Consider the following 27823-nt stretch of genomic DNA (forward strand, 5'->3'; position numbering starts at 1 on the left):
GTAATGGTTGCTCTGTGTAATCTCCAAGCCAGACATTCCATTATTTGTTCCTCCATTTTTTTGCTGCTTACAAGGGAATCACTGCAGCTACAGTGAGTTTGGCCTCTGGCTCTCGACGTTACAGTGTGTGGTCAGTTCACTCCAGTGAAGACTGTTATTCTTCTGCTCAGTGGCTGGGGGGAAAGACAGAAGTGTATCCCCCTTCAGCAGCGAGCCCAGCGAGCCCCTCCCCCGTGTCCGCTAAGTGGTTATTTGTAGATCTCTGATTTGCCATTAAATCGTGGCTGTTATGAATTATCAACTGCTATTATGCTGGAGACCTTTTTTAAAACAATACAAATCGACAGGATATCGTGAATGTTTTCACGAGATGGACACTTTTACAGCCTGATGAGATCAGAAGGACGTTGCCTCTGTCTGTATTTTTTGAAGTCAGACGTCTCCTCCTGTGGCCTCCTTGGTGTCCTGCCGTGACTTGGCTCTGTTTGATTCCACTGCGGTCATCCGAGAGCTACTCATTAATCTTACCAACGCTCTGTCCCACTTCTCTTCATAATCTTCCTTCCCCCTAATTTCCCTTATCGGTCACACTGACTTTCTTTTGTTTGTGTTTGGATGGCTTACTCCAGGCTGTTAGCCAGAGGGTGCCGACAGCGTACAGAGCGGACTGCGGCAGCTTCTCTCCATCAGTCATAATGCCAGGGGTGGTTTATCATCCCAGGTTTGTTTTTTTCTTTTATTAATTTATTTCTGGTCTGCCAGCGACTGCTCGTTCATTTGCAAAGGGGATGGATTGTGCTGAGAGTATTGATGGGCGAGCTAATGTTTTTAAGTGCAAGATTACACCACATTTAATAATGCTGTTACTTATTGCTGCTGGCACTGCAAACTGTCATTTGTCATGCACACTCCCTCCCCCACCCCCGGCCGCCCGTTCCCACCCCGTGTTTGCTCAGTCCACACCCCCTGCCCATTCCAGCCTAATCTTTTTCGCGGTCCTAAAGCGTGGTGTCGCAGCATCAACAAGTCGGGTCCATCTATTTCATCGGCACCCAAGATGCCTTTTGAAAGTGTCGAAGGCTGTCGGGAGGTGTCCCGGGGCAATCACTGATGCCCTGTTAAAGTTCTACTGCTCAAAATCTAACATCAAAAAACATGCCTCAGAAATTCACTGAAGAGGGAGCCTTGGAAAAAAACGACGTTCAGAACTTTAAAATATGGACGACATGAATAAAATAAAAAAAAAAACACTTTCTAGCCGTCTGATATTGAGCTCATTGCCGTTGATGATTTTACTTTTTCTTCTTTTTTTTTCGGCAGCAGTCTAATTCCATTTTGATCTTGTTGGACTCATCAGATCTCGATAACTTCAAAACTCAAGCGGTGAGGAGCGCTGTCAACGTCCGCGAGGGCCAAGGAGTGGTTCTCCTGTGTGGACCGCCTGCACACTCTGGAGGTAAGCTAGCTCTATCTGGGTACGCCGCCTTTGTGCCTCTTATTGAAACGTGGCTCAAAAACAAGTCGCATAATTCACAAGGCTTCTGTTTTTTACACCCATGTATGCAGTACACATGCTCCTAATTAATCAGCCTTGTTTTTTTTTTTTGGTGGACCTGTCGTGGTTGTAGGGAATTCGCAATTTTTGAAAAGATTAAAATAAAATGCCATCAATCGACTGCTGGTAGTGATCAACAAGTGATGCCTCAGTGGCAAAAGGCCTTTTAAATCGGCCAGGCTAAATCTTGGCGTTTGTTCAAAGTTTGGTCTCATTTAGCATCTGCAGATTAATTCCATACGAGATGTGTTTTGACCCATGGGAGAGAGCAACAACACAACATGAATAAATCCGCGTTTTTTGTTATCTTCGCCGCCATCATGACCGTAAGGTAGCCGGGTAGGGACCACTCATTGAGATTCGACTCTTCTTAGCGTGGGAGGCAATCTAATGAGTGCACATTGCTACCGTGTTTCTCAAATTAGGCTTGAAGGAAAAGTTTGACATTTTGGAATATACGGTATATATGTATATATGTATATTAATTTGGTTGCTGACAGTTAGATGAGAAAGTCGATACCTCTCTTCATGTCTGTCCGTTAAATATGAAGTTACAGCCGTCAGCTGGCGAGCATAGCTTAGCTCAAAGACTATTTACAAGGGCAAACAGCTCTAAAGCTCACTAATTGACACGCTAAGTCTCTTTTGTTAAACCCGTACAAAAACCAAAGCATTTGAACAGTGAGGGGTTTAGTGGGCCCTAAAAGTACAACTTGTTCCACTTTATTTTTCATGGGTGAAACAAAAGAGATGCAACGTGTCGATTAGTGTGTCTTAGAGGTGCTGATAGAAGAATTGTGTTACCCTAGGACACAGCCAGACTTTCCAGTCTTTATGCCAGCACTCATAATTATGCACCGCACATTCAAAACAAATGCTTTAATTGTTCAACTGAGAAGCTGGGAACGTCGTCTTTAAATAAGAGGCCACAAACAGGAGATAAAGACGCGGGCCGCTCAGCCCAACCTCTCTGAGGATATGGACAATGGCTGCTGCCTGGCTTGTCTTCCTCTTGATACAGTAGCTTACACATTGGAACAACCAATTTTGTTCACAAGGGAACAGTTGCATTGTAGAGCTGGTCTATGGGATAATGGGTCAGAGTACTCTGTGTGAAATACAGTTGGACAGCTTTCCTCTGACATAGGCCTCGGCTTATATGCGGTTGGCTGCTGTAACTGTGGCGCCATTGTGTTCTGTTTTTTTTTCTTTCTCACATTTTCAGAAAGTGAATGAAAGTAAAGTAGTGCGAGCCTGCTGTCGGCTTTTCTTCTTTCTCGCCTTCTCTCCCTCCTTTTCTCACATCTCTCCACCACCTTTTTTTCCCCCCTCCTCTAAATTCTGAAAGCATCAATTTGCTTCCGAACCTTGAACACCATTGAACTTTATCCAATACCAAGCACCCTCTCCGGCTCTCGATTCACTTTGTGGACTTTGAGTTCTGATAAAAGGCTTTTCTTGTCAAATTGTCACACGCAATCGTTATCGTGTCACTATTTGTTTACTCTTTTTTTAGTGCACAACTCACCTATTCTGTTGCATTAACGCCCTTATGTTGTATTTCCACTGTCCTATTGACTTAAATTCCTCACGGCTCATTACAGCCGCGTAGTTCAGATGGAGGTTTTGCTGAGTCTGAACTTTGTGGCTCCTGCTTGCCTAATCAGAAGCACAGCGTTCTATCTGCATCGCTGCTCCCAGCTTCGGACGCTTGATCCCCAGGGGGAAAGGGGTCGGAGGAGGGGAGGGGGGGCATCGGATATGATTGACAGTCGCCGCGCACACCTTTTGACTCGGAGCCCCTCAACTCCAAACTGGTAGATTACACAGAGCATCTCCTCGCTCTCGCAAATCTGTGGCGCGAGCGCTTTCTCGAAATGACACGGTAATTCACCGTGGCAGGTTTCTCTTTTCGTATGGTAGACCTGCAGCTTCTGAAGGGGGATGGGAGGGGGGGGGGGGGGGCGTCGCAACATGTTCTCACTTCCCACCGTCAATCCGTCAATCCGTCAATCCCTCCATCCCTCCGTTCGTCCGTGCCTCCCATGAACCCGAACCAAGTCGCTCAGGGACCCGGGGAATGGAGGCCATGTGTCAGGGGAGGGCACACTGACGCGCCGTAATCCATTTTGTTTCGCTCCCTTTCCCTGGGTCTCCCATTGCTTCTGCACTGATAGCTATTACATTTGCCATGCCTTGGTATAGCTTCCCAAGGAAACTGAGATAAGGGGAGGAAAATGAGGTTACATACTAAAGATTTTAGGCCACACTGGGGTATCTTCTTTTGGCTATAGAGGTCGATGCTACTAATACAGTTTGTGTGCAATCAGTTTTAATGGCGGTTTAATTTGTTTTCCATTCCAGGCCTGACATTTGCGTGGATCTTTAACGAGTACCCGCACTTCGTCCAGCAAGACAGCCGTCGATTCATCTCTCAGGAGACCGGGAGTCTGTACATCTCAAAAGTGGAGTCTTCAGATGTTGGCAACTACACCTGTGTGGTTAACAACTCTGTGACGAGGGAGAAGGTGCTCAGCTCTCCCACTCCGCTGGTCCTCAGAAATGACGGTAAATTCTTTCAAACGATGGGGAACTGAGTAGAAAATAATCCACAGTTGTTACATCTTCATGTCAGCATGTTGCCATTTGTGGTTGTGAGAGGTCTTTGCCCCGTAGGCATCAATTTGATATTAAGTCAAAATTAAAACGGGGCTACTTTTTTGATTGAGCTTACTCAACATTATTTGGTCGTATTTAAATACACGACCGTATAAGAAGTCACATCTGACAATGTTTTGATATTGGACTGTTGACATGTAATGATACTGTTGACAGCTCCGCACTAAAGCTGCCTGAGCTCATGTTAACGTTAGCTTAACATGCTGACAGGACGGCTTCCCAGCTCTGAATATTGGACGTCTCAATTTAAGCTTTCATATCCTCTTCAACGAGACGGTGGGACGTGCTTCACATATACACTGAATTAAATTCAGTTTCAAAGGTTGTTAAGAAAATGACTTTTCAGAAAGGGTGCCGGTTATTTTTTGTACTACCTGATGCCCTTTATAAAGGCTTTTTATCTCTCATTGCTTTATACATGTTATTAAACACTTCCTCAGATCAGTTCTATACCATTCTGGGTTACCAGGCTGGTCGGTCTTTATCCTCTTCTAGCGCGACACTTTCTGGACCACAATCTGTTAATTAGTAATTCACATTCATTACTGCTGATTTGATGGTTTATTAGAAAATGAGAACCCCCATAAGTATTACCAGCATTAATGCATTGCCAATAATTATAACTGGATTATTACAGAATAAACCAGCCATGAACGGTAAAGTCCCGCAACCCATACGTTGTTTTCAAGGACTTATGATCAATAAAGTAGATAATTTTTTTAACTGCTGATGAAGCCATTGATTGCAGGGTGCCTTGTTAGAATGCGGTACAATGTTTCCCTTCAGTCTTTCAGATCTCAGCGTCTCTATTCAGTCATTATTCAGAATGATCAGACCATTGATTTGAAGCACAAAATGCCAAACTGTGAACGTACAGGAAAATGCTGCGTATCACTAATAACTAATCATTGAGATAATCGGCAACCCCAGATTGCTTGAGAATTCTTCTGGGGGGCATTTTGCGTTTCTGGAAACCGCAACAAAACGGTTTGTGTGGAAAAACCAACGTAACAACATACCGTGAATAAATAGCCAGCGCCCATTTCTTACAAAAGGTTACGCAACAAGTGTAAAGTCACAGCGGTCTCCTGGGTGTTTGACCTATCCTCCGCATCTCTCACCTGCCCTTAGTGTTGAGCATTGACACGCTGAGCTGCGGAACACTTACTTTTCAACGTCGACCTTTGGTCTGAAAACATGTAAAGGTCCAGCTCATGCTGCCAGACTGTGTTGTTTGTTCTTGGTAATCGTAAGGGGCCTACTCCTATCGCTGAGAAGGAGTATTTGACTCGTTCCCGTGATGTGAATATAAATGAAGTCATAAATGAAGTCAGATTGCCACAGGTCATGAATCTGTACAGAGCGAGTCTTTTCCCTGATGTGTTCTCTGAATCTTTTATAAGCCACCTTTTCACCGGCCTTTCAGTGGTCACTTTTGCTCGACATGCATTTTTTATTATTTTTTTGTGAGCCCGTGTCACTGCGTTACTACTTTCTATTTGATCCAACACGTGTACAACAGGTGAGCTGGTAACCCTTGATGTAAAAAAAAAAAAAAAGCTTGTCATCCATTGTCTCCCTTTTTCAGGAGTAATGGGCGAATATGAACCCAAAATAGAAGTTCATTTCCCCGATTCAGTTCCAGCTGCGAAGGAATCGGTGGTGACACTGGAATGCTTCGCTCTGGGAAAGTAAGTCTGCCTCACTGTGTCTGTGTGTGTGTGTGTGTGTGTGTGTGTGACATATTCCGTAGGCTCATTCGTGCATGAATGAGTGCTACTCAAGATGATTTAGGGATGCTCGAACGTAACATCACTCACTCTCAGATTCATCAATCCATAGGAGGACAAAGGGCCGCAACATGAAAACACAAAGGGGTAGAAATCAAAGTTATTTTTAAGAGCTTCTGAAATCAGGGCAATCACAGTTTGATTTGCAGGGAACAATCACTCACAGGGCTTTAGCTTCAACTGCTTTTTTTTCTTCGTCCGTGCTTAATCAAACTTTGATCACTGGGAATGACAGTCGCCAACACGGGAACTTTTCCAATGTCGGTTTTTCTGCAGCCCCGTCCCAGAAATAAGCTGGAGGAGGACCAGCGGTATCCCTTTCCCCAGCAAAGTGAAGATGAAGAATTCAAACGCCGTCCTTGAAATCCCCAATTTCCAGCAAGAGGACGCGGGGATGTACGAATGTATGGCGGAGAATCGGCGGGGCAAAAATGCCGCGCGGGGTCGTATTTCATTCCATGGTGAGTGAACCATTTCGAATTGACAGGAAACGCGGGGAGGAGCCACGGGAGCTAATGCGCGTCTCCATTTGCACAGGAAACATGCATGCGATCAGCCGCTTTAATCTCATCCTTTTGACAGGAAGCCTATTTGTCTACAACGTGCCAGTAACAATGGTACAATGAAATGAAAGCACAGGCTTTGGATCTAAACTCGAAAAAACATAAATAGTGAATGTTATTGTAGAGGAGCCACATTTCCAGTCGATATTCAAATCTGTTGACCAGCCTGCCTTCCTCGTGCTGATAATCCACTTTAAACTTTGATGATTTAATGCAAGGCTGCTTTAACGGCTTCATGATTTCTGATACCACCCTTTGCTAATCCACTGCTTCTATAATTAAAAACACATGTTTGAAGATAATCCCCTCGTTTATTCCAAGCTAAACCTCACTGGCTCCAGACAATAACGGACACGGTGCTGTCCATCGAGGAGAACCTCTTTTGGGAGTGCAAGGCCAACGGAAAGCCCAAACCGTCCTACAGCTGGCTGAAGAATGGGGAGCAAGTGACGCCTGAGGTATGGAGATATGTTGAGACAAAAGAGCGGAATACATGTGCAACGCAATGAAAGCAGATGTTTCTGTTCCGGTTGCTTACGCTGAATCAAAAATGTAGAGAAACTGTTTGAAATGTGAATTGTGAGCGTACCCTGCTCTGGGTGAACGCATATTCAGTATCAGAAGTGGAGTTTTATGACAACCTCTCATCCATTTTCCAACTTGCTCGGTAGAACTACCGTTAATTAAATTCAAGGGGTGCTCCAGCGATTTAGTACCGAGCTTTCATAATGGGGCAGGCAGGCACACCTGGTATCTGTATCTAAATATATCGTACGGATAAGAACATCTGATCCAAGGGCCTTTGAATTTATACTTGATATTAACAAGCATTCGCCAATTAATTTTTTTAAATCGCTTTTTTTATATTACGGAGGTAAAAAATTCCCTTTCGGCCCGAACCAAACTGCCAGCTTCTTTTTTTGTAATTAAGAAAATGGTCCTTGTGGTTTTCCCAAACTCCCAAAGCTCCCCACGGCCACAACTATTTCACACATCATGCCAAATCCAAGGTGTGTGAAATAGGCGGATTCCCCCTTTTAAATCACCAACTGAAGCAAGATAATGTAGAATGTAATCATCAGTAAAAACATGCTACAAATAGATTCACATTGAAGGTTGGCAGTGTTTATGCGATAAGGTGACTTTGTGCCTTACTAATGTGTTCTATTTCACTGAGCTCCAGCTCTCCAAATGCGTTCTATAATTAAGAGAAGCCCCTCCCCCTGCCGCCTTGAGGATGTCTGACTAGCTCATTGGGTTAAAAATCAATCCAAGTCATCATCCGAGCTGTCATCATAGTTTTTCCGGCTGAGCAACCCCGGCAAATGAATGACTTCTTAATATGCTGCCGGTGCTGTTGTCAACATTGCTCCTCTTCTGTGTATGTAAGACGTCAGGTTAGCAGCTTCCACCGCGGCCTCCTCGTCTCTTCCCCCATTCCAAGCTGAACATAGGCTCTTCTCTCTCTCTCTCCTCTCTCTCCCACTGTCCTCCTCCCTTCATGGTGCACCAGTAATTGCTGCTGCGCTTGTGGACATAATAGGCTGGCCTTGCAATGGATATGCAGAACTGTATCTCTCTCCTCCTCAGGGCCGGATACAAATCGAAAACGGGGCCCTCTCCATAGCCGTGGTAAACCTGTCAGATTCCGGGGTGTATCAGTGTGTGGCTGAAAACAAACATGGCATTATTTATTCCGGTGCCCAACTAATGGTGTTAGGTAAGATTGCATCCCTCCCTCTGCTTTTTATCCTGCTTATCTGTCTGTGCGTTTGATCATCTCCTGAGATAAAAAAAATAAAAATAAAACCGCAGCCTGCTTTAGCTCTCCTCAGCAATCAGTCTGCAGACTCATTTGATGTCACTACGGGCTCTGCCAGCCCAAAAAAACCACCCCCACAAAAATGGAGTGTCTCATTTTACTTTGGGTCCTTTCATCATATTGATTTGGATACTACAAACGCGTTGCTCTGTGGCATTGCGCATGCTTTCTCATGTAGATGGGGTTATTGATTGATTGACATTTTCATGACTGGCTCGATGAGGAATTCAATTCTGCCTCGATACATGTGACGACACTTTGAACGACGGCTGACAAAATGCGAAAAAAACTGCTCAGGTTGGGAGCTTTTCAAGGGGTGGATTATGTGTGTGGCATGGAATGGGTTGGGCTGGCAGGTGGGTCCGTATCGCCTTGAGCCCAATAGGCATTTCTGTTGAGTTCATGCTGAGACTTTGAGCTGCACCCTGCTGAAAACTGAGGAGAGTCGATGCGGCGCGGCTGATCTGCAAAAGGTACAGGTTGCCTATATATTTTTTTTGTTTTGATCTCACGCCTTTCTCTGCTCCCCGACGCTCAGCTTCGCCCCCCAGTTTCTCCAGAAGTCCATTAAGGACCCTGCTAAAAGCTCGCTCAGGCAGCGAAGTCACTCTTGAATGCGAGCCCCAGGCCTCACCCCCAGCAATTACCCTGTGGAAGAAAGGGAACGAGATCCTGCAGAGAAGCGAAAGGTAGGATAAAAGTCCAAGTGCATATTCCTAACGGCTTTTATTCGCATTCACCGCAACCCCGAAATTGTTTGAATAGTGTGTTTGTGATTTGTGCGGATGCATCGCAGTGAAGGCTAATGAGAAGATTGAGAGCAGGAAAAACACACCCGGCACGAAAATTGCACATGGCTATTATACTACGTGCATGTGCAAAATCGCTCGGTGTCAGATCAAACCAGTATGCATGAAAAGTTTCAAACCATTAACGATTAGCAAATGGAGGTTGCTGCTGAATAGGAACGTTTTTTGTTTTTTTTTTTACATCGGGGAAAGTCAAACGGAAGCTGTTGCTCGTGCAAACGGAGTGTGATTCACGCAATCACCTGTGTGCCGCCACGGGCAACAACAAAAAAATGCCTCGTCGCAGATTTGAAGAAAACAAAGAGCCATCGAACAAGACTGGAAAACACACACACACACACACACAGACATTATGCAGACAATGAGCAAACTTAAGGCGCCGCTTTAAGCGAGACAAAGCGGTAGTTTGTTGTCCTCGGTCTCGCCGAGAGGCTAATTTGAGCTAGCGCGCCTCAACACAATGCTCAAGGACCAATTAAACGGAGGAGAAATCCAAAAGGGAAATCACGGGCGAGGAAATGACACATTTGAGCAATCCAATCCGCAGACTTGTCATCATCAGAGGAGAAGGAGAAGAAAAGCGGTGACTAAACCCCCCTCCGACCCCCACCCCTCTCGCTGAAAGTCAGAGTATTCGCAGCACCCCCACAAACAGGCCGGATGGTATGAATAAAAACAGGAAAACAGCACAGTGAAGAAATGCTCAACTGCCGTCTGAATCACGCCCATTGCCGCTTATTCAAAAGTAGGTTTTCAAAGCGAACAATACGAGCAAAGAATCTTGTCAAAGCAGCAATGATGCTCCTCGGTTGGCTCCAGAACGGGGGAGCTGCATTCAAAGCTGCAGAAAATTGGTAAAATTCCCAAGCTGAGTGACATTGAGAGACTACGTAGGCTTCTCATGCTGTGTGCTCAAACACTAGATGTTTGAATGCAGCGTGCTGTACCTTGGAGCAGTGGAAAGATGTATACACAAAATTGTCACGGAATAGCAATAAATGAATGGTATACTCTCACTCACATTATGAAAAATACATCCCCGATACATATTCCCCTTGTGGCGTCGAGACATGCAGATCATTTTTAGCTTAATTTACTCATCTCTGAAAAAACCTGCAAAAACAAGTTTTCACATGAACACAAAATGAAAGTTCCTTGTAATGTCTTTAATATAGCTAATATAAAGTAGCTTTAAATCAACAATTTTTTCACGTCATCATTAATTGCCTTTTTAATTGTCTTTTTGCCGGTTATTATAAATCGAGCGCTATTTTGTAGGGTAATACTTGTGCTGATATACAGTGTGCACTGTATTCCCTCACATTATATCACACTTGGGTTCCCAGCGTGATGCCGTCCTCAGTGACCTCAGCAACATAAAGCCCGTGAAGCACATTTGATTTATTCATTGAGTTATTCAGCGTGGCTGTTTGTAAAATATTTTCCTCATTTATTAATGTGTCCCAGAGTTTAGCCTACCGCTGAGTCAGGGTGATGGGTCACCCCGACTGCTGCTTTCCTGCCTTGAAGAATTTAGTTTTCCTGGGCTTTAGTGAAGAGCTTTAAAGCACCGCGAGGGTCAAAGTGACCCCCTTAAGAAACTTACAGTAGACTCACTACAAAATTAAAAGAAAATGAAATAACTGTCACGTGGGAAAATGTTGAATATCTGCAAATAATAAAATTCTGCTTCCACCCAGGATTACTTTGCTTCCCAATGGGACGTTGAAGATCGCCAATGTAACCAGACGGGATGCGGCCAGCTACACGTGCGTCGCCAAGAATCAGTTTGGGACGGCGAGCACCACCGGGAGGCTGCTCATCACCGGTGAGTTGACCTATTGCTCTGCAACCCACCCTACTTTGTTAACGTCATCATGCTATGCTTATGTTATGCTTTTAAATGTGTGCACACACGGTGACAGAGGACAGTGGCAGATTTTGTCGGTTCTAGATTTCCAACGGAAGAAGACAAAAGCAGCTTCTTGTTTCTTAATGGCAACCATTGAGCTTGACAGCTGAAATACCAACTCTAGTTAGTAGCTTTTATTATCTGTAGCTAGCCTGACTATTACCACATCTGAGAGTTGAACACTTCTCTGGCTGAATTATTATTGTTTCGAGGTGACTCATATGAAATGAGCCTCTGAACACCCCCAAAACGGTGCTCAGTTAAACTGGCTGATTAGACCTCTGTCCAGCACTGTGTGGGCGTGTATAGACGCAATTGATTGACATTTTTCTGAGTGTCTTGTTAGCTTTTTTTGCACCTGTTAGAGTGGGAGAAATTACACCTTTATCATCCTTATTGATAGACGAAGATTTGTGACCTAATGAATTCCACCCACAAAGACCAAAATGCTAGCGTGGCTCTGTCAAACATGAATGAATACCCCTACAGGGCTGTGCCTGTGGTGTGTGAATGGGTATGAATGGTACATAAGTACAATAGATAGAAAAGTAATATTAAAGAGCTTTGAGTGGTGAGGCCCACACATTAAAACGTTGCACGAAAATGAAGTGTAAACATGACAAATAGCTTTTTAACAAGGGTTGATGTGTCAGACCATTGCTTTAACGGGTCAGTAACTTCCTGGAGTCTCTGCTGATTGCCAGGAAATGGGTCCCAAACAAGAAATAGTCCGACACATGAACCAATCAAATCATTGGGCTGAGCTAAGTTAGCCGGCTGCTGGCAGTTTGAACTTTTCCTGCAGACGGTGGCATCAATCTCCTCATCTTGCTCTTAGCAAGAATATAAATAAAAAACCTTTCCTTTTAGTATGTATTTTATGGCTGCCTTAGCGTACGATTTCAGTGCTCTAATAATGCAAAAAAAAAAAAAAATTACTGAGGCTAAAATTTAGTCCAAGACCAATATGTAGATGGAATGGAAATAAAAGCAACATTGCTTCCGTAATAAAAGGTAAAGCCCTAATATTAGAGTACAGAATCATGAGGAAAGATATTTAAAATATACACGACAGAGTTCAGATGCTAACTATTCTCTTAGGACTCTTTAGATGCCAGGTGTTGCTCTGTATGCAGCCCCAGCATACAGTCTTATTAATCCAACGCTTTTAAAGTCTTGCTGTTTCCCAGTTATGGTCACAATGTTTTGATTCAACATTTCCTATCAAGGGATGGATTTAGCTCATGGATAATTTATTTTCCTTTCCAAATAAAGGTCAACCATTTCTTGTCAATTCATGGCTCGGGAATAGCTTTTATTTATATTGAAAATGTTTAACGTTAAACAACCAAAGTTATTGTCAAATTAATAAGACTGGTCTACATTATGCAAAAACAACAGTTGGACAAGCAACAAAAACATTATCCTTGATTTAGTCAAAGGTCATTATTTATGAAGGCAGTGACATAACACGTACATGTAGCCCTCCAGTTTTATCTGTTGTGTGTGCGTAGCCACCTGACCTATTTTTCTCATTAGCTTCCATTCTTTTCACACACTGACAGCTGAACCATTTAATGTCACAGAATTTAATTACTGTGACCTTTCCTCAACAAACTCCAATCCACCACAGCCACCAGTGGGAATGTGCTCCCATCTCCTGTAATCCTGTTTCAAACATTTTTTCCCCCAAATTGATCCCAGAACATGAAGTGCGAACCTGATATGTCATTAAATGTTGCTAATGGACAGGCTTGGAATGTAAGTGCTTATTAAAATCAGGGAAAGCACACATTTAATTCAACGCCTCGATTCCGCCAGTTGAACTGAAGTGAGATGGCGGTTGCCGGGTTTCGCGGCGGGGTCAAAGGTTCCCGCGGCGGCGGAATTAACATGCGTACGCTGTCGTCTGTTGTCTGGACAGAACCCACCAGGATCACCATGAGGCCCACTAACATGGAGATTATTGTTGGCGAGAGCATCGTGTTACCCTGCCAGATTGCCTGCGATCCAGCTCTGGATGTTTCTTTCTCGTGGGCATTCAACGGCCAGCTCGTCGACTTCCAGCGAGACGGCGATCACTTCGAAAGAGTGGGCGGGGTGAGTCATCTCGAGCATCGCACTCAGCTACATTCCGGCTATTCTCGGATTAATTGGTACACACTGTGTGATGTGTAAGGGTGTGCTCCGCTGCCCTGCTGAGGTCTTCTTCGACACTAGTAAAACCCAAGCAGAGAAATGTACGCCAAGACTATTTTAGAGTTCCACAGTGTTTCCAAAACATGGCCTCAATGGAAGGCACTGTCGGGTCTGTAATCGGGGTCCTTACCTTTCGAATTGGCTGTGTGAGCTGCCCCGTTTTACACTTCAAAAGATGTATTGGTGAAATGCCATTTCAGTCATAAAGAGGGTCTTCATTAATAAGGTCTTTATACTTTTTCATCCCTTCAACTTCTGGCTCTCTTACCTCAAGGGAGAACATGTTCTTATCATCTTCCTCTGCCATAATTTAATTTTGCATACCTATTTGTGAATCTTGAGCCCCTGAAATAATTAAGTAATGAGCTAGCTGGCATGGCACCAGTAAATGTCCATTTGAAATCCTTATTCTCTCATATAAGGATGAGTGAGGACTCTCTGTTGAGTATTTGTTCCTTTTGATGAAGGGCAAAGTCAATTGTTCAGAGCTTGTCAGTATGAAATTGCTTTAAGTATGCCTTTTTTTGCTCTTTATAGTGCCAGCCCGTGGCCTGATGGCTGCCATTCACGTGGTAAAGGTTGACACGATATCCGAATGCCCTCACAGCGTCGCGGACACGCCAAATTCATATCTCCATGAATGCAAATGGCAATTACTAATGACATTGAACTGCGCAAAGGAATATAATGAGATATAGTTTTCACAGAATCTGTTTCCCCTGTCCAGAGAGATTACCAGCCCCCTGCTCAACAGCTTCTGATGAATTAATTAACATAATTAAAGCAAATCTGCCTCATCACGGCCTCCATGCCAAGGAAGGACGCCTCGCTCTCTCGGGCACAAGCTCCCCGGTTGGCCAGGTGGCGGCTGACATTAGAGAGGGAGAATCAGACATGGCGGAGCAGCGCGTGGAGAACGGTCACGCGGGGGAAGGGGGAGATGAAAGGAAAGGGGTAAAAGAGAAAATAGAGCGGCGAGGAGGGGGGGGGGGGGTCGTCTCTTTTTGCCCGTGGGCGCTCAGAAGTGCCATTCCGCTCGGCCTGGTTTGTAAAGTGCCTTTAGAGAGGCGGAGATCCGCGGGCGGCGGCGTTGCTGTGATCACTTGCCGCTCGGGGGGGTGATGAAATCCGTTACGACTGCAGCGAGTCTTACCTGGCTGGCTCGCCCCCCCCCCAGGTGACTCGTTTCCAAAAGCAAACACACTTCCTTTCACAAGCCCACATGCTTTGTTACAGACTCTGCGAGAGGTGACTTTCAGAAGGCTGGCAGAATAACGCTGGATACACACTGTTATTATAACACTGTAAATTGCTTTTTTTTCCACCACGGCATACATGTTGCCATTTGAAAAGATAAGGCTTGTGATATTCTATTTTTTTTTTTTGTCGTCGTGTTGTAGTTGTCAATGAATATACCAGAAGACCACAATTAAATGACCGAGCCGAAACGCCGTTTTGCCCACGATAAGCGGGATATTACAGGCTGAGTGCATCTCACACTATGCAAGATGGGTCTTGTATCTAATTTTGACGTGCCAGTGCGTTCAATTACAGATGAATTGTAACGATAACACATCTCATTCTTTTGAAAAGTGCAGTCAAATGCAAGCTGTATACTGCTGGCAACACACACTTCAAAACATGACTCAAAAGTGACACCGCATATGTGCCAATGTGTCCACGGCCACTTGCAATGTGCATTGTTTCATTTCATTGCGAGTCGCAGAGCAGTGAGAATTGAACACTTGGTTTCAGACATTGTGTGCGGAAGTGGACGCCTCTCCCAGTGTGATCCAGGACGCTCCTCTGACAACTGACAACTTTTATATTCAAAGTTTGGTATTGCTTGTTCCACTGTGCTGTTGAGCTCCACGGCTGTCTCAAAGCTATTAATGATAATTCTGCACAATGAACGTGGGCACCGCAGTTAATTTTGATTCTATCCCACATAAGCAGTCCTGCTGCCGTGGATACGAGACTAGACATAAGAGAACCAAACATGTATTAATCCACAGCTGAAAATAGTCCCCAATAATATACACAATTATTCCTGTTTGAGTATCGTTTGCTAAAAACTACAGTGCCTAACTGTTAGACGGTATTCAGCCTTGCTAAACGCTGTTTGTTTTCTGTTTTTAAAAATATCTATTTACAAATGAGCTCGAGTCTGATCAACACAAACAGTGTCGGGAAAAAAAAACTTTGCGAATTGCGAGACGGACAAAGGCATTTGTCGGATTTTGGTCTTTTTAATGAGATTTGTTGACAATGAGAAAAGTATCGAAAACACCAGCCTTTTAAAAAAGGCACTTTCATGCAGCCACTAATAATACAAATGTCAAACGCAGATGAGAAAGATGACAACATTTGTGTTTTGGCGTGTTCCCCCACGGCCGTCACATGCATCCAGCTTATGTGAAATAATATTTGCTCTTTACACTGGGAGTTATATCTTGCTTGAGTTTATGTAATTACATAATAATTAGGATTGCCTTGCCAATTAACTCGACTATGTTGGTTTTGTGTGTCCTGGTAGCTGTTTGTAGGGGGTTGGGGGGGGGGGGGGGATGTTGGCAGGGGCTGGTTGGTTGGGTAGCGCCTGAAGGACAGCCAAAAGCATTATTTGTGCAGACTACATCTGCCATGTCTGTTGTTGGCGTTTGAGGAGATGCACAAATATGTGGCCTGGAGACAATGTAATGTGCAAGGCATTATAAATGTTTCAAAAACCCTGGAGGCAAAAGCTGAGTGATGAAATAACGCTGCATCTCTCACTTATAGCCTCGTGTTTTCCAACGATCATATTCCCCTCTTCCAGAGTATATCAGGGGATCTGATGGTTCGTAATATCCAGCTGAACCACGGTGGGAAATACGTCTGCGTTATTGACACGGATGTGGAGAGCCTGTCCACCTCTGCCATCTTGGTTGTCAAAGGTAAGAGAGCCAAAGGATTTTGCGAGAGCTTGTTTTCATATGCCGGTGCATGAACACACCCCGGTACCTCTACCTGTGGAATAATGTGGCGTTGAAGCATCTGCAAGTATTCCAAGAGAAGGATGTTTGACAGAGAGGGATGTGAAAGAAAGGATCCTTCAAGCTACCTATAAATATATACATTATATATGCGTTGCTGAAATAAATTTGACAAAAAAACAAAAAAAGGGGCAAACACACACTTATTCTGGGGCGTGCGACCAGTTTTGTTGATGTGTGCTCGGCGTATCTAGCTCACTACGCGGGCTTATCTCTCTATCTTTACATTGGTATTCATGCCCTTAACAAACCGTAATAGAGGTCCCAGGTGCTTCGAGAAGGCAATGTTTATCACAGAAAATGGCTATAATTGGCTCATTTACACATGGGCAAAATATCATGGAAAGCATTTTTGATAAATAATTGAGCAGTGGAGCAAACAACAGCAACATGATAACCGGACAGTCACGGACGGTGTCTCTGCCGCTGTATTGACTCTTTCCTTTTCTCGTGAACGGTCCCGTTGGGTAATCACTTCGTAGATATGTAACGAGGGGCAGAAGTCTTAATGAGTTTGATAAAGGGAGGCTTCTTGGAACCTCATTGTCTGATTCGTCTCAGGTCCGCCAGGTCCTCCGGACAAAGTAGCAGTGGAGGAGATCACAGACAGCACCGCTCAGCTTTCCTGGACCCCCGGAAGGGACAACGGCAGCCCCATCACCGGCTACATCATCCAGGCCCGCACGCCTTTTACCGTGGGCTGGCAGGCTGTTGACTCAGGTACCGTGGAACACTCCCCTCTGTCCCTTTTTTTGCAGTATTAATCTGGGTTCCTCTGTGTTTTTTTGTTGTCGTTATTTATTCATCGTTCAATTTGAGTCCAGTTGTGCGACAACCTGATTTCTCCAACTTCGCAGTGCCGGAGGTGGTCAACGGGAACACGCTGACGGCGACGGTGGTGGGTCTGAACGCCTGGGTGGAGTACGAGTTCAGGGTGGTGACCCGCAACATCGTGGGCCTGGGAGAGCCCAGTCCGGCCTCAGCCAAGACCAGGACAGAGGATGCCAGTACGTGAAACTAAACACTTCAGTGCACAGATTTGTAAACGATTTTAAAGTAATTAAAATACCAAGGGACTCTGTAGATGTCTCCTGATGAATTGAATATTTTAACCACAGTACGGCTGTAAGTAATGTATGAATCATGGAAGCAGAGCAAATCTTTGAGGTGGAAGAAACCCTGTCAAGTGTCCAATTGTCTGCTCAAAGTGTTCTAACAGCTGAGACGGAGCTCATCCCACGGGCAGCCAGGAATCCAAGTGTAATGGTTTACTAGTCTGCTGTCAATTAAGTTAAATACTGACCAATCCTCAGTAAATTTCACTAATGAATGAAGTTCAATATGTTTCCAAAACCTCGGATTATACTCAGTGACATGTGATGAACATTATAGGTAAGACTGCATAATTGACACGTCAAGCTGTAATAAATTCCGCTTACTTAGTGTCACATGAGTCCGGGTGAATGGACAATGGACAGCACTTCCATTGAGAGTTTCTACCACCGTGTAATAGTGTGAGAAATTCTGTGAGATTAATATCATGAATTTGCTAGAAAACACTCGCATTGTGCAAAAACCCAGGCACCACCAGCCACCGACTGAATTTCATTAGTAGTAAAGCAGTGTTCTTGGTTTTCCGTCATGTTCTTCTATGAACATGAATAAATACTAACATATTCGTACGTTTTGCGCCCGTCGGGTGATACCATGGCGGTGTTTAACGGTGGCATCTGAGGTGTGATGAGGTTGATGAGTCAAAAAGTTGCAAATTGGTTCCGTGACGGAAAAAAAACACGTTGTTTTTTCTATTGAAGATATGCAAAGAATCTTTTTTTTTTTTCTCATATATTTGTGCGATTTTCAATCAACCTTTTTTTTCTCAAAATAAGATGACATCTTTCTTTTATTTGGAATATGCCCTAATATGCCGTCTCAATAATATCAAGGTATTTCTCCCGGGAAACAGGAGCGGAATTTACGAAGGTAGAACCCGGGGTAGAACACAACCATGCATGAGCATCAAATACGAGTGCTGCATTAACCAGTTGCTGATATGACACATTAAATGCGATGCTCCACTTACTATAGGACACTAAAAGGAAGTGCTCCTCCACCTACACTATCAGCTTTGCCATCACACCGCGGCGCACAAACAGCTACGAGTGGGAGCAGGAATGAAGTGGGTCGGTGCCGACAGATCTCAGCTTGGGTGTTTATGCACGGTGACATTTGGGAAATATCGGTAATTCGCTATTCTCTGAAATGTTTGTGTTTTGCACAGTGAGGGATTTGCCGGCTGTGATGTAGAAGACGGCTTGTCATAAGGCTCCGAGTATAGTTTGGGCTTGTCGTTGAGCTTTTTGTAAACTGTGTTCTAATTGCTCCCTTCTGGGCTTTACCTCTCAGTTCCCGATACAGCTCCCACTGATGTCGAAGGTGGAGGCGGTACAAAGACTGAATTAGTGATAACATGGGAGGTAAGTCATCATTCACATTTTACGGTTCTATCCGTCGCCGAGTGATGCTTCTGCTTAATTGCGCAGAATTGAACGGAGCAAATTTTATGGCCCGCATTAGAGCGAGGCACCTCAGGCCCCGAGTGCCCTCTCTCTCTCTCTCTCTCTCTCTCTCTCTCTCTCTCTCTCTCTCGCCCTCGCTCTGGAGGGTTTTGCTCTTTGGCCACAATTACGTAGCCAAAAAGGAAAAAACGGCGAGGCAGAAGGGGATCCGGGCGTGTTCGGGGTGTGTGTGTGGGGGGGGGGGGGAAACGGCAAAGAAAAGGGCGCCGCGTCTAATCGCAGAAGCCCCCTTTGTGCGACGCAGAGACGGGGCGCGTCCGTTTCTTCGTCTGTATGCGTTTTAATATCACTATAGTTCTGTGTTTCGCTCCCAGCCTGTCCCCGAGGAACTGCAGAACGGAGAGGGCTTCGGCTACATCGTCGCCTTCCGGCCCGTGGGCACGGTCACGTGGACGCGAGCGGTCATCTCCACGCCCGGCGTGGCGCCCTACGTCTTCCGCAACGACACCATCCCGCCCTTCGCGCCGTTCGACGTGAAAGTGGGGGCGTACAACAACCGCGGGGAGGGGCCCTTCAGCTCCATCGCCACCGTGTACTCGGCGGAGGAGGGTAAGCGGGAGAGAGCGATGCTTAAATCAGCTCTAATCTCTCTCCTCACAACTGTGACCTTGGATAGCGATGATGAAATGAGCTTCTTCCCCCCCCACCCCCCCCCCCCCCCCCCCCCCTACCTGTGCTGTTATTTCCTTCCCCACTCAAGCTGGGAATGTCAACTTGATATTAGTTATCGTGCTGGTAGATTACAGGAAATCCTACCACACCGCGCTCTCAGGCAGGTATTGTCTTAATTGAATTTGCTGGGCAGATAGTCGTCCCTTATGTCAGTCACAGATCCCATTAAAAGAGAGTGGGGGAAATAGGTTTTCAGCTAAACTACAGGTCTATTCGGTGCCTTTCTTTTTGCTACTAGTGTGTGTGTGTAATTGTGTTGGATCCTCACCAGCGCTCAATTTTCTGCAGTCCCCAGCCTGGCTCCTAAGAGGGTTCGGACTAGAAGTGTGTCTGCAGTGCAAATTGAAGTGATCTGGGAAGCGCTCCCCGTCATCGCGGAGAGAGTGCTTGGATATGAGGTACGATAGGAATCACTGCGAACTCATTCTTTTCCTCTTTTTTTTCTCTCTTCCTCAAATGTCATGATAATTGAGCTCTCCCGTGTGTCCTGCTCATCCAATCACAACCATCCTTTGATTGTTCTGAAAATTAGCTGCGATATCTTTTCGTGTTGTTTAGAGTGTTGTTGCTATCGTGAAATGACCTCAAAACTGTTGGCGCACCGACAGCCAACCCACACAAGGAGAATAAAAACCCCCTCGTCCTTTTTCAAGAATGCAAAGAGGCCTTTACTGTGTTTTCTCTTTTCTTTCTTTCTCCCACCCTGCGGTGCTCTTTCAATATCTGTCACCTCTGGCCCTCAGCGCAGAGCTCTCCAGTTGCCATGGCGGTGGCCACGTTGTCCTTTTAGAACAGAGCTCATTTCTCCAAAACGCCCTCCTGAAGTGGATTTAAGCCGCTCAATCTCAATGCGCCGCCGACAGCGCGGATCCGGAGCGCTCAGCCTTTAATTAGACCTTGTTAGGATTGCTAATCCAGCTTCAGTTTAATGCAATCACCGTTATTACTGCTCAAAAGATTACATTACTGGAAGCCGAATCCTGCCGCTTTACAACTTTACATTGATAACAAATTTGAAATACAATAATTCTACACGTATGCCTGAGGGCGGACTTTACATTTCAAATTAATTATTTATCGACTTAACTCTTATGTCACTTAATACCAGACGCATGAATATTGAAGATGACCCAAAGCAAGCGACCAATTAGTGTCTTTTGCTCTATCAAACATCGCTTCACCTGCGGCCTTAATTGGAGACAAACAGCCCGGAGGAAAGCATCTTCAACACAGCACATATGGCTTTGCAGGGGAAAAAAAAGTGGTTGTTTGATACCGCAAAGCAATTTTGAAATATTTATACACAATTTATCCATAACCTCTTCACTTTTAACACAGCCAGCTTCCCGAAAACAAAAAGTAAAAAGCTGAGGCTGGTTTTTTTTATCATGAATTCTCCTTCCTGGGTCACTCATCATGTGACCCACTAACGCCCTGTTTGGTTGGCCAGGGTGACTGAGAGGATGTGCATCAGTAATCCACAACAGCATTTCAGATTTCACGACATTTCATATACATTTCAATAATGCATCATTAGAATCTGTCCATTTCAGCCCATGATTGTGTATATATTATTTTTGTTGTTGTGCACCCAATAGGTTGTGTACTGGGAAGACGACACCAAGCCCGACACTGTGGGCAAAGTGCGCATATCTGAGAACTACAAGCTGGTGAACGTCACCGGGCTGCGAGCCAACACAGTCTACTACCTCTGTGTGGCCGCGTTCAATACGGCTGGGCCCGGGCCGCAGTCGGCGGCCATCAACGCCACCACAAAGAAACCACGTGAGTCTGGGGGTGTGGCATCGAAAATCACGTCCATGAACCGTGCGAGGCCCCTCTCGGGTGACAACGCCTCAAACATGACAGCCGTAGCGTTTTTTTTTTCTTCTTCTTCTTCTTCTTTTTTTTTTTCTTTGGCTTTGTCGGTTGTGCTCGTGAAAATTCAATGTGACAAGCGAACTTTCCATTTACCTTGGGAGGAACAAAATATGTAATCAGTGGGTTGAGTGGTGCAGCAATTTAGCTATTAAAAATGTCTTCACAAACTGCTGCACAAACATGTGGAGATTCAAGCCCTCAGATCTCCTGCCACGTGAGTGAAATTAATTAACCGTGGCACGCTGGTGTTTTCGCGACACCAGGATAGTGAAGGAAATAGGATGGGAAAATAGTGAGCCCTAAAAACTCATGCAAAAAGTCCAAGCACGAGCAAATTAAGACATCTTCACCAAGTTGAATAAAACATGTGCAGCGTTGAGGAAAATAAGCCGGCAAATGAGAAATAAAGAAACACAACCGCATAATCAAACACGCTGCAAACTAGCGGCATTTTTCTTCTTCTTCTTTGTTCTGTTTATTTTTATTTTTTTTACTCGTTTCTGAATGCCGTGTTGTTAGTTTGCTTTGCTTTCGTGTATTTGTATCTATTTTCTAAATTGCAGTGTGTTAGGCTCTCGGGGCCTCCATAGGATTCACTCTGATTTAATTAGTGGAGGTGCTCTGCTGCAGCCTCAATTTATAATTGAGGGTTTTTTAATATCGTAATCTTTCCAAGTGGAGCCCACTGTGCTTCATGAAACAGGAATATGTAAATGATTCTATGCATGCATTGATTGAGAACACCCCTTACAGGAGATAGTTATGCAGCATATCTCGTACTATAACCATATACTTTTCCAGCTCCAGATCGTGCTCCGCTCAACATACAATGGACCATGATTGGCTCCACACTCACGATGCACTGGGATGCTGTGGTAGCTATGGAGACGGAATCGAGGGTCACTGGATATTTAGTAGGTCCAGATTCACTGCAAAGCTCCGATTTGTCTTCAGAATTCAGGGTCGACGCCTGTGTCCTGAACTGATCTCTCCCCTCCCTCAGGTGGTGCTGAGGAGACACCGCTACAACGACATCAACGCCATCCCGACCAACAAAACCACCGTGGAGCTCAGCCTCTCCGCCAACGACAACTATCTCATTCAGATCAAGGCCGTGAGTGAGGGCGGCGAAGGTGTGGGCAGCGAACCCATCCACATCCAGAAATTAAGTGAGTTTACTCTCGTCCCTCCGCCTTCACGTCGTTCTCCTAAAGACCACGGATAAAAAAACGGAGGGTTCAATAATTCGGCGGGGACATTTAATTTGGCTTCATCGCATCCCCTTCCATCCGTGTGTAATAGAGTTATTTAGAGTGCAAGAAAAGCTAACTTTTTAGAAATGTGTGCTCGGTGTCATCCATCTCTGCCATTGGGTTATTATTCCTTGTTGACTGGCTGCACAGCGCCGCAGCATATAAAGCAGTTCCCACCCCGCTGCTCTGCAAAATATGTGAGGCGGCCCAGTTTGTCGCTCTCCTCTCTGATATGATACAAACTTTATCTTCCCAGGCTACTTAAACTGCCTCTCCTCTCGGAAGCCAGTTATAATGTAGGGGGAGAATTAAAAAAAAAAAACATTATTTATGATGACTTGTCAGAAATTTAGGGGGATAGCACTGCAGAGTGCAGTTATTTTGTTCTTTCGACCTGAAGGGTATTTCTGGTTCTTCACTGGCTGCTTTTTTTGGTTTGCAGGCATGGGAGCGCGGGGCTCGGGAGCGATCCGCCTCAGCCCATTGTGCCTCTCTGCGGTCCTCATCGGTGCCCTGCTCTGCTCCGCTTGGTGATGTCTAATCGGAGCCTACAGAGCGCCCTCCCCCCCCTCCCTCCACCCCACCCCCACCCCACCCGTCAGCCTGTCCACTGGACTGGCACGAGGCCCAGGCTTTCAGTGGCCAGGACTGGGAGAGACTGGAAAGGACCGGACTCCACCGAACTCTTTAAAGGGACCACGCCACCTTTTTTTTTTTTTTTTAAAGAACCATCAGATTTATTTTTTTTGCCTGCATGATACCTTTCAGTATTTCTTCCTGCGTCATAAGTGCCATTGTAGGTTTCATTTTCTTTTTTTTTTAGAAGTTATGACGTCTACACGACTTAATCTTCTTAGTATCTTTTGGAGATACTAATGCCTTAAAAAAAAACTATTTTACACGTATAGTCCATACCAAAGTAGGTGATAGGCTGCTTGCTTTATGGTTTCTTTAATACTCACAATCATGTATCGCCCTCTCAACAGGTGATTACCTACAATAGTTGACTTCATCCATATGTTATTGTCTCAAAAATGAAATATAAACTAAACCAGTTCCATTGACAGAACATCAACTAATGTCTTTATCACACATCATATTTTGCAGCTTTTGCCAAAAGAAACACCAATTGTAGGCTTAAAAAAAGACTGACGGATATACAAAAGATGCATAGCAAATTGATCAACTGTGCCTCATCCCACTTTTCTCTGCAAACTGAAATAATATTAGGTCTGTTGGAGAACCACAGTCTCCTGAGTACAAGGCCCTCCCTACAATAATCTGATAGATCTTGGCATTCTGCCATCTCTTGCTCCTCTAAATAATAAATGCCCATCACACTCCGCGTTCTCAGTCTGGCTTAAAAAGCCGGGGATTGCAGAAGATAGAGACGTGTGGTGTCAGATCCCGTGTGCGCTGTTCCTCCTCCACATTTAGACAACCCCCGTTCTAGATGCGTATACCATATCACAGGAACATATAACATGTAAACACCCCAGATGACCAGCTGGCCCAGTGCACAATACACTTGCAGCATAACAGTGCCTTCACGAGAGCTCACTTATTTCTCTCTTTCTTTCCTTTTCAAATAGCTTAGGGGGAAAGAATCATGTTGCAGAAGAAGGCATTGTTTGCTGTTCTCTTTCTGAAGATGTTTGTCAGGAAGGCGAGGAAACTCAGAATATATAGAGGGAGCCTGTTATTGGAGAGGCTATGTTGATTAAATTTTCATTGGAACAAGCACCGGGTTTACCTTCGACTAAAAGGGTTGGAAGCTTTAGGAAAGCCGCAATGGATTGAGATATACGGCAGAAATTTCGGTCCCAGTATTTATGGCCTCTGGTTTAATAAATGTATGACTCCATCCGAAGCATAATTTATGGGCTATTAAGGCATCAGAATAATTGAAGCCAATACTGCGGTGAGAGTGCCCTGACTGGAAATGGAGCGAAAGGCACGGCTGACATTCTACCCCAACCCCATCACCGCCCATTGGACACACACCAGACTGAACAGTAACAAAAGAGCGCTGCTACTCTGCTGAGGGGGAGCTACTTTTCACGCCCTTTGTATCATGTGGATGAGTCTGTCAAAAACCAGCCCGAGAAAGGCGTGATTACTGGGATCCTGGCGGTGTTCGTTCGTGGACGTGGAAGGATACAGTCAACTGAACTGTTACACATTACTGTGCCTTTGCCGAACATGGGGCTGTGTACGGCCATTAGCTCGGAGGCTGTCGTCGTCTGTATTTTGCACTCTCTTATTATCCCACCACCCTTGCTTCCCCAAAGTCGAACGAAAGCACAAGGAATTGATGCAAGGTGACTGGATGTCCTCACTTAGCCGCCTGAACAGGTGTGCGGTCCCCAGGGGTGTCGTAAAACGTCCAAGCGGCCGACATAATCAAGCTGTCTATCTGCTCCTCCGTCGGTTTCATAAAGCTCTGTGCTCTTTGATTAGGTCGCTGCAGACCAGTCAATGAGATATGGATTTTCTTGCCCCAATATTACAGCTATCACAATTCAGCTGCTTGATTGACTTATGGCCGGCATCTCATTGCACTCGTTCTGTTGTGCTACAGTTAATTGATGTTTGAGAACTCCTATACGAGTGGACAACTTAAAATCCATCATTTTTCTGTTGTGTTTCCGTTTGCTATTTTACTAGAAATCTCACTGTATTTGCGCACATTTTTTTCCGCACATTTCTTGAAAAGTATTTTGTAGTGCAGTGGTAGATTGTGATTTTGCATTGGAGCAGTGACCTGAAAAGTGATTGGCTGGTTGATTTGTTCCACATCGAAGTATAAATACTGTATCTTTCTTCCCAACAGCATCAAAGCTCAGTCACACCAGCATTTTCAGTTACAGGAGCCTGAAATCTCCAGACTCAATCAGTTCATGTCAACGGGCCGAAGTAAATCTGTGTCCATTCCTTTGTGACGTAACCATTAGCAAAGCGTCTTGACAAACCGGATCGTCCAAAATGGAGGTAGCTAATGTAGCTCACCAGTTTGAGACAGGTTTTGATGGTGCAAATATGTGGAATAAACTGTGAAAACCTTATTTCCTGTTATATACCAAGCTAATGAGCAACACTAAGCTGGCTCGCTTGGGTAATTTGTCTTTTTAATGAACAAAAAGACTGACTAGCACTACTAGCATGTCCCTGCTGTCTATCGTTTAGCCGTTAGCGCCCTAGCTACGCTAGTTCACAAACGAGCCCTGCGAGAATTCATGACGTCACCGAGCCTCGAGCAATGCCCGTTTCACAGGGACGTGCGGTCGCTGTGCCAATGTCTGGTGTGACCGGGCCTCAAAGCAGCTTGTGTGTGCAAATACTTGATCCAAGTGGTGTTAATATTTCCGTTATTATTCAAATAAGGTAACCTCATCGCAAGGTGGCAGACTCGTAGGTTATTAATTAATTAATGTGTGGCAGTTTCTCAAAGCTTTCTTAATTTTTACATAGTTGTAATTCAGCCTAATTTTTCTTACCTCTGCTCATATTCACATAAAAAAACAAAGCTATTGTTTCTGGCCTTGTGCTTTAATACATACAACAAAGTACAATCGAATGGAAGTGAAGGCAGTGATTATAGGTATCAGCTGAAATGATTGAAGTAGACTGATCACAGAACAGCAACATATCTATTTATATCCACAAGGTCTATTATGTTAGGTTGGTTTCTGTGGTTGTTGTTGCTAGAAAGGAGTGTACCTGGTGTTGTGTAAATAGCTTGCATATATTTTTTAAACATGGTCATCAAAGATAAACCTTACTGCTTTTTATATAGTGTGTTCTCTGACCTTAATACTGGTGTATTAATCAATGATCTCTGTGAGATACTGACATGTAGAGTGGCATTTTCATATTGAAAAGTAACTGTTTTGTCTTGTATACTAAAATGGTGCATGTTAATCATTGTTTGTGACTTTGTGTTGAATTCTTTTCTAAAACTATAACTTAATAAAAATGTTTATTCCAGCCAGTTCGCTTGTGTCTGCCTAACTCATGGACGCACCAACTACTTTCTTCCAGACCCAAATCCCAGGGGACCTTCCAAGCCACAATATAGTTATTTATGGTGACCTTATTACCTATAGATATGGTAGAGAATCTGCTCCCAACAGTTCAATATCAGTTAATGCAGGTAGATATTATTAGCTTATCCTAAACACTTGTTTTTTAGTTGAGCCCTGTGTCTCACATAGGCTAGCCGCTACTCCTGAATTAGATATATAGATAGATAGATATATACTTTATTAATCCCCAAGGGGAAATGTGTTGTCATAGTAGCGCCCAACACTTTACAGACAGGCACCAAATGGAATAGACTAAATAAACACACAAAATAAAATAAAATATAAGAACAGGGATAACAGATATATACAAAATAAAAAATAATATATATATATATATACAGTATATATACACAATAGAATACAAATACCTGTGCAGTGTGTATTAAGGAAATTCAAATAAATTAAATTTAAACAGAGTGTGCAAAATATGTAAAATATATATACACAATAGAATACGAATAACTGCAGTGTGTATTTAAGGACATTAATTTAAGTTTAAACAGAGTGTGCAAAATGCAAAGTATGTGTAATGTACAAGATGTCATTCCTGCTCGTCATAGTTTCGTGCTTGGGCAGAAGCCTTTTTGTGTACTATCTTGACAGAGAAGGTTTAAAAGTGGTTAACGCAACATAATAACATTGTGAAACAGTCACGGTTAAGTTTAGGTTTAGGCAACAAAACTACTTGGTTAGGGTTAGAAAAGACATTGTGTTTATAGGTTAAATAGCTACATATGTTACGTAACTTAAACCACTGACTAACATCATGTGACGTAGGTACATAACGCTGACAGTAAAGGGACATGAACGCTGGTCGCCTGGGTGAATGTCCTGTGTTTGTTTGACCCATCTACCTTGACACCCTGGGAAAGAGATAAGACTGGAAGGCTGGTTAGTTTCTGGATCTCTGGGCAAATGAAGCTGCAGATATTTGTAAAACGATAAACATATAGATAATATATAGATAATAAACAAAAGAACAATAACAT

General features: G+C 44.3%; 1 protein-coding gene across 1 annotated transcript in view; it reads left to right on the top strand.

Moving 5' to 3' along the window:
* cntn3b (contactin 3b) overlaps positions 1 to 26739 on the top strand; it is a 47330-nt gene extending 20591 nt beyond the window's left edge. The window contains exons 5-23 of the mRNA XM_034532918.1: positions 1358 to 1456; positions 3920 to 4123; positions 5823 to 5925; positions 6301 to 6485; positions 6909 to 7045; positions 8178 to 8307; positions 8948 to 9098; positions 10919 to 11046; positions 13055 to 13230; positions 16148 to 16265; positions 16926 to 17084; positions 17222 to 17371; positions 18771 to 18841; positions 19258 to 19492; positions 19904 to 20013; positions 21214 to 21400; positions 22298 to 22410; positions 22500 to 22665; positions 23192 to 26739. Of these exons, the coding sequence (XP_034388809.1) occupies positions 1358 to 1456; positions 3920 to 4123; positions 5823 to 5925; positions 6301 to 6485; positions 6909 to 7045; positions 8178 to 8307; positions 8948 to 9098; positions 10919 to 11046; positions 13055 to 13230; positions 16148 to 16265; positions 16926 to 17084; positions 17222 to 17371; positions 18771 to 18841; positions 19258 to 19492; positions 19904 to 20013; positions 21214 to 21400; positions 22298 to 22410; positions 22500 to 22665; positions 23192 to 23283 (2714 nt within the window). The 3' untranslated portion in view covers positions 23284 to 26739. The remainder of the gene's footprint in view (positions 1 to 1357; positions 1457 to 3919; positions 4124 to 5822; positions 5926 to 6300; positions 6486 to 6908; positions 7046 to 8177; positions 8308 to 8947; positions 9099 to 10918; positions 11047 to 13054; positions 13231 to 16147; positions 16266 to 16925; positions 17085 to 17221; positions 17372 to 18770; positions 18842 to 19257; positions 19493 to 19903; positions 20014 to 21213; positions 21401 to 22297; positions 22411 to 22499; positions 22666 to 23191) is intronic.
* Positions 26740 to 27823: the final 1084 nt, after the last annotated feature.

This window comes from Cyclopterus lumpus, chromosome 5, assembly GCF_009769545.1.
Source record: "Cyclopterus lumpus isolate fCycLum1 chromosome 5, fCycLum1.pri, whole genome shotgun sequence".
In the NCBI taxonomy this organism is placed as follows: domain Eukaryota; kingdom Metazoa; phylum Chordata; class Actinopteri; order Perciformes; family Cyclopteridae; genus Cyclopterus; species Cyclopterus lumpus.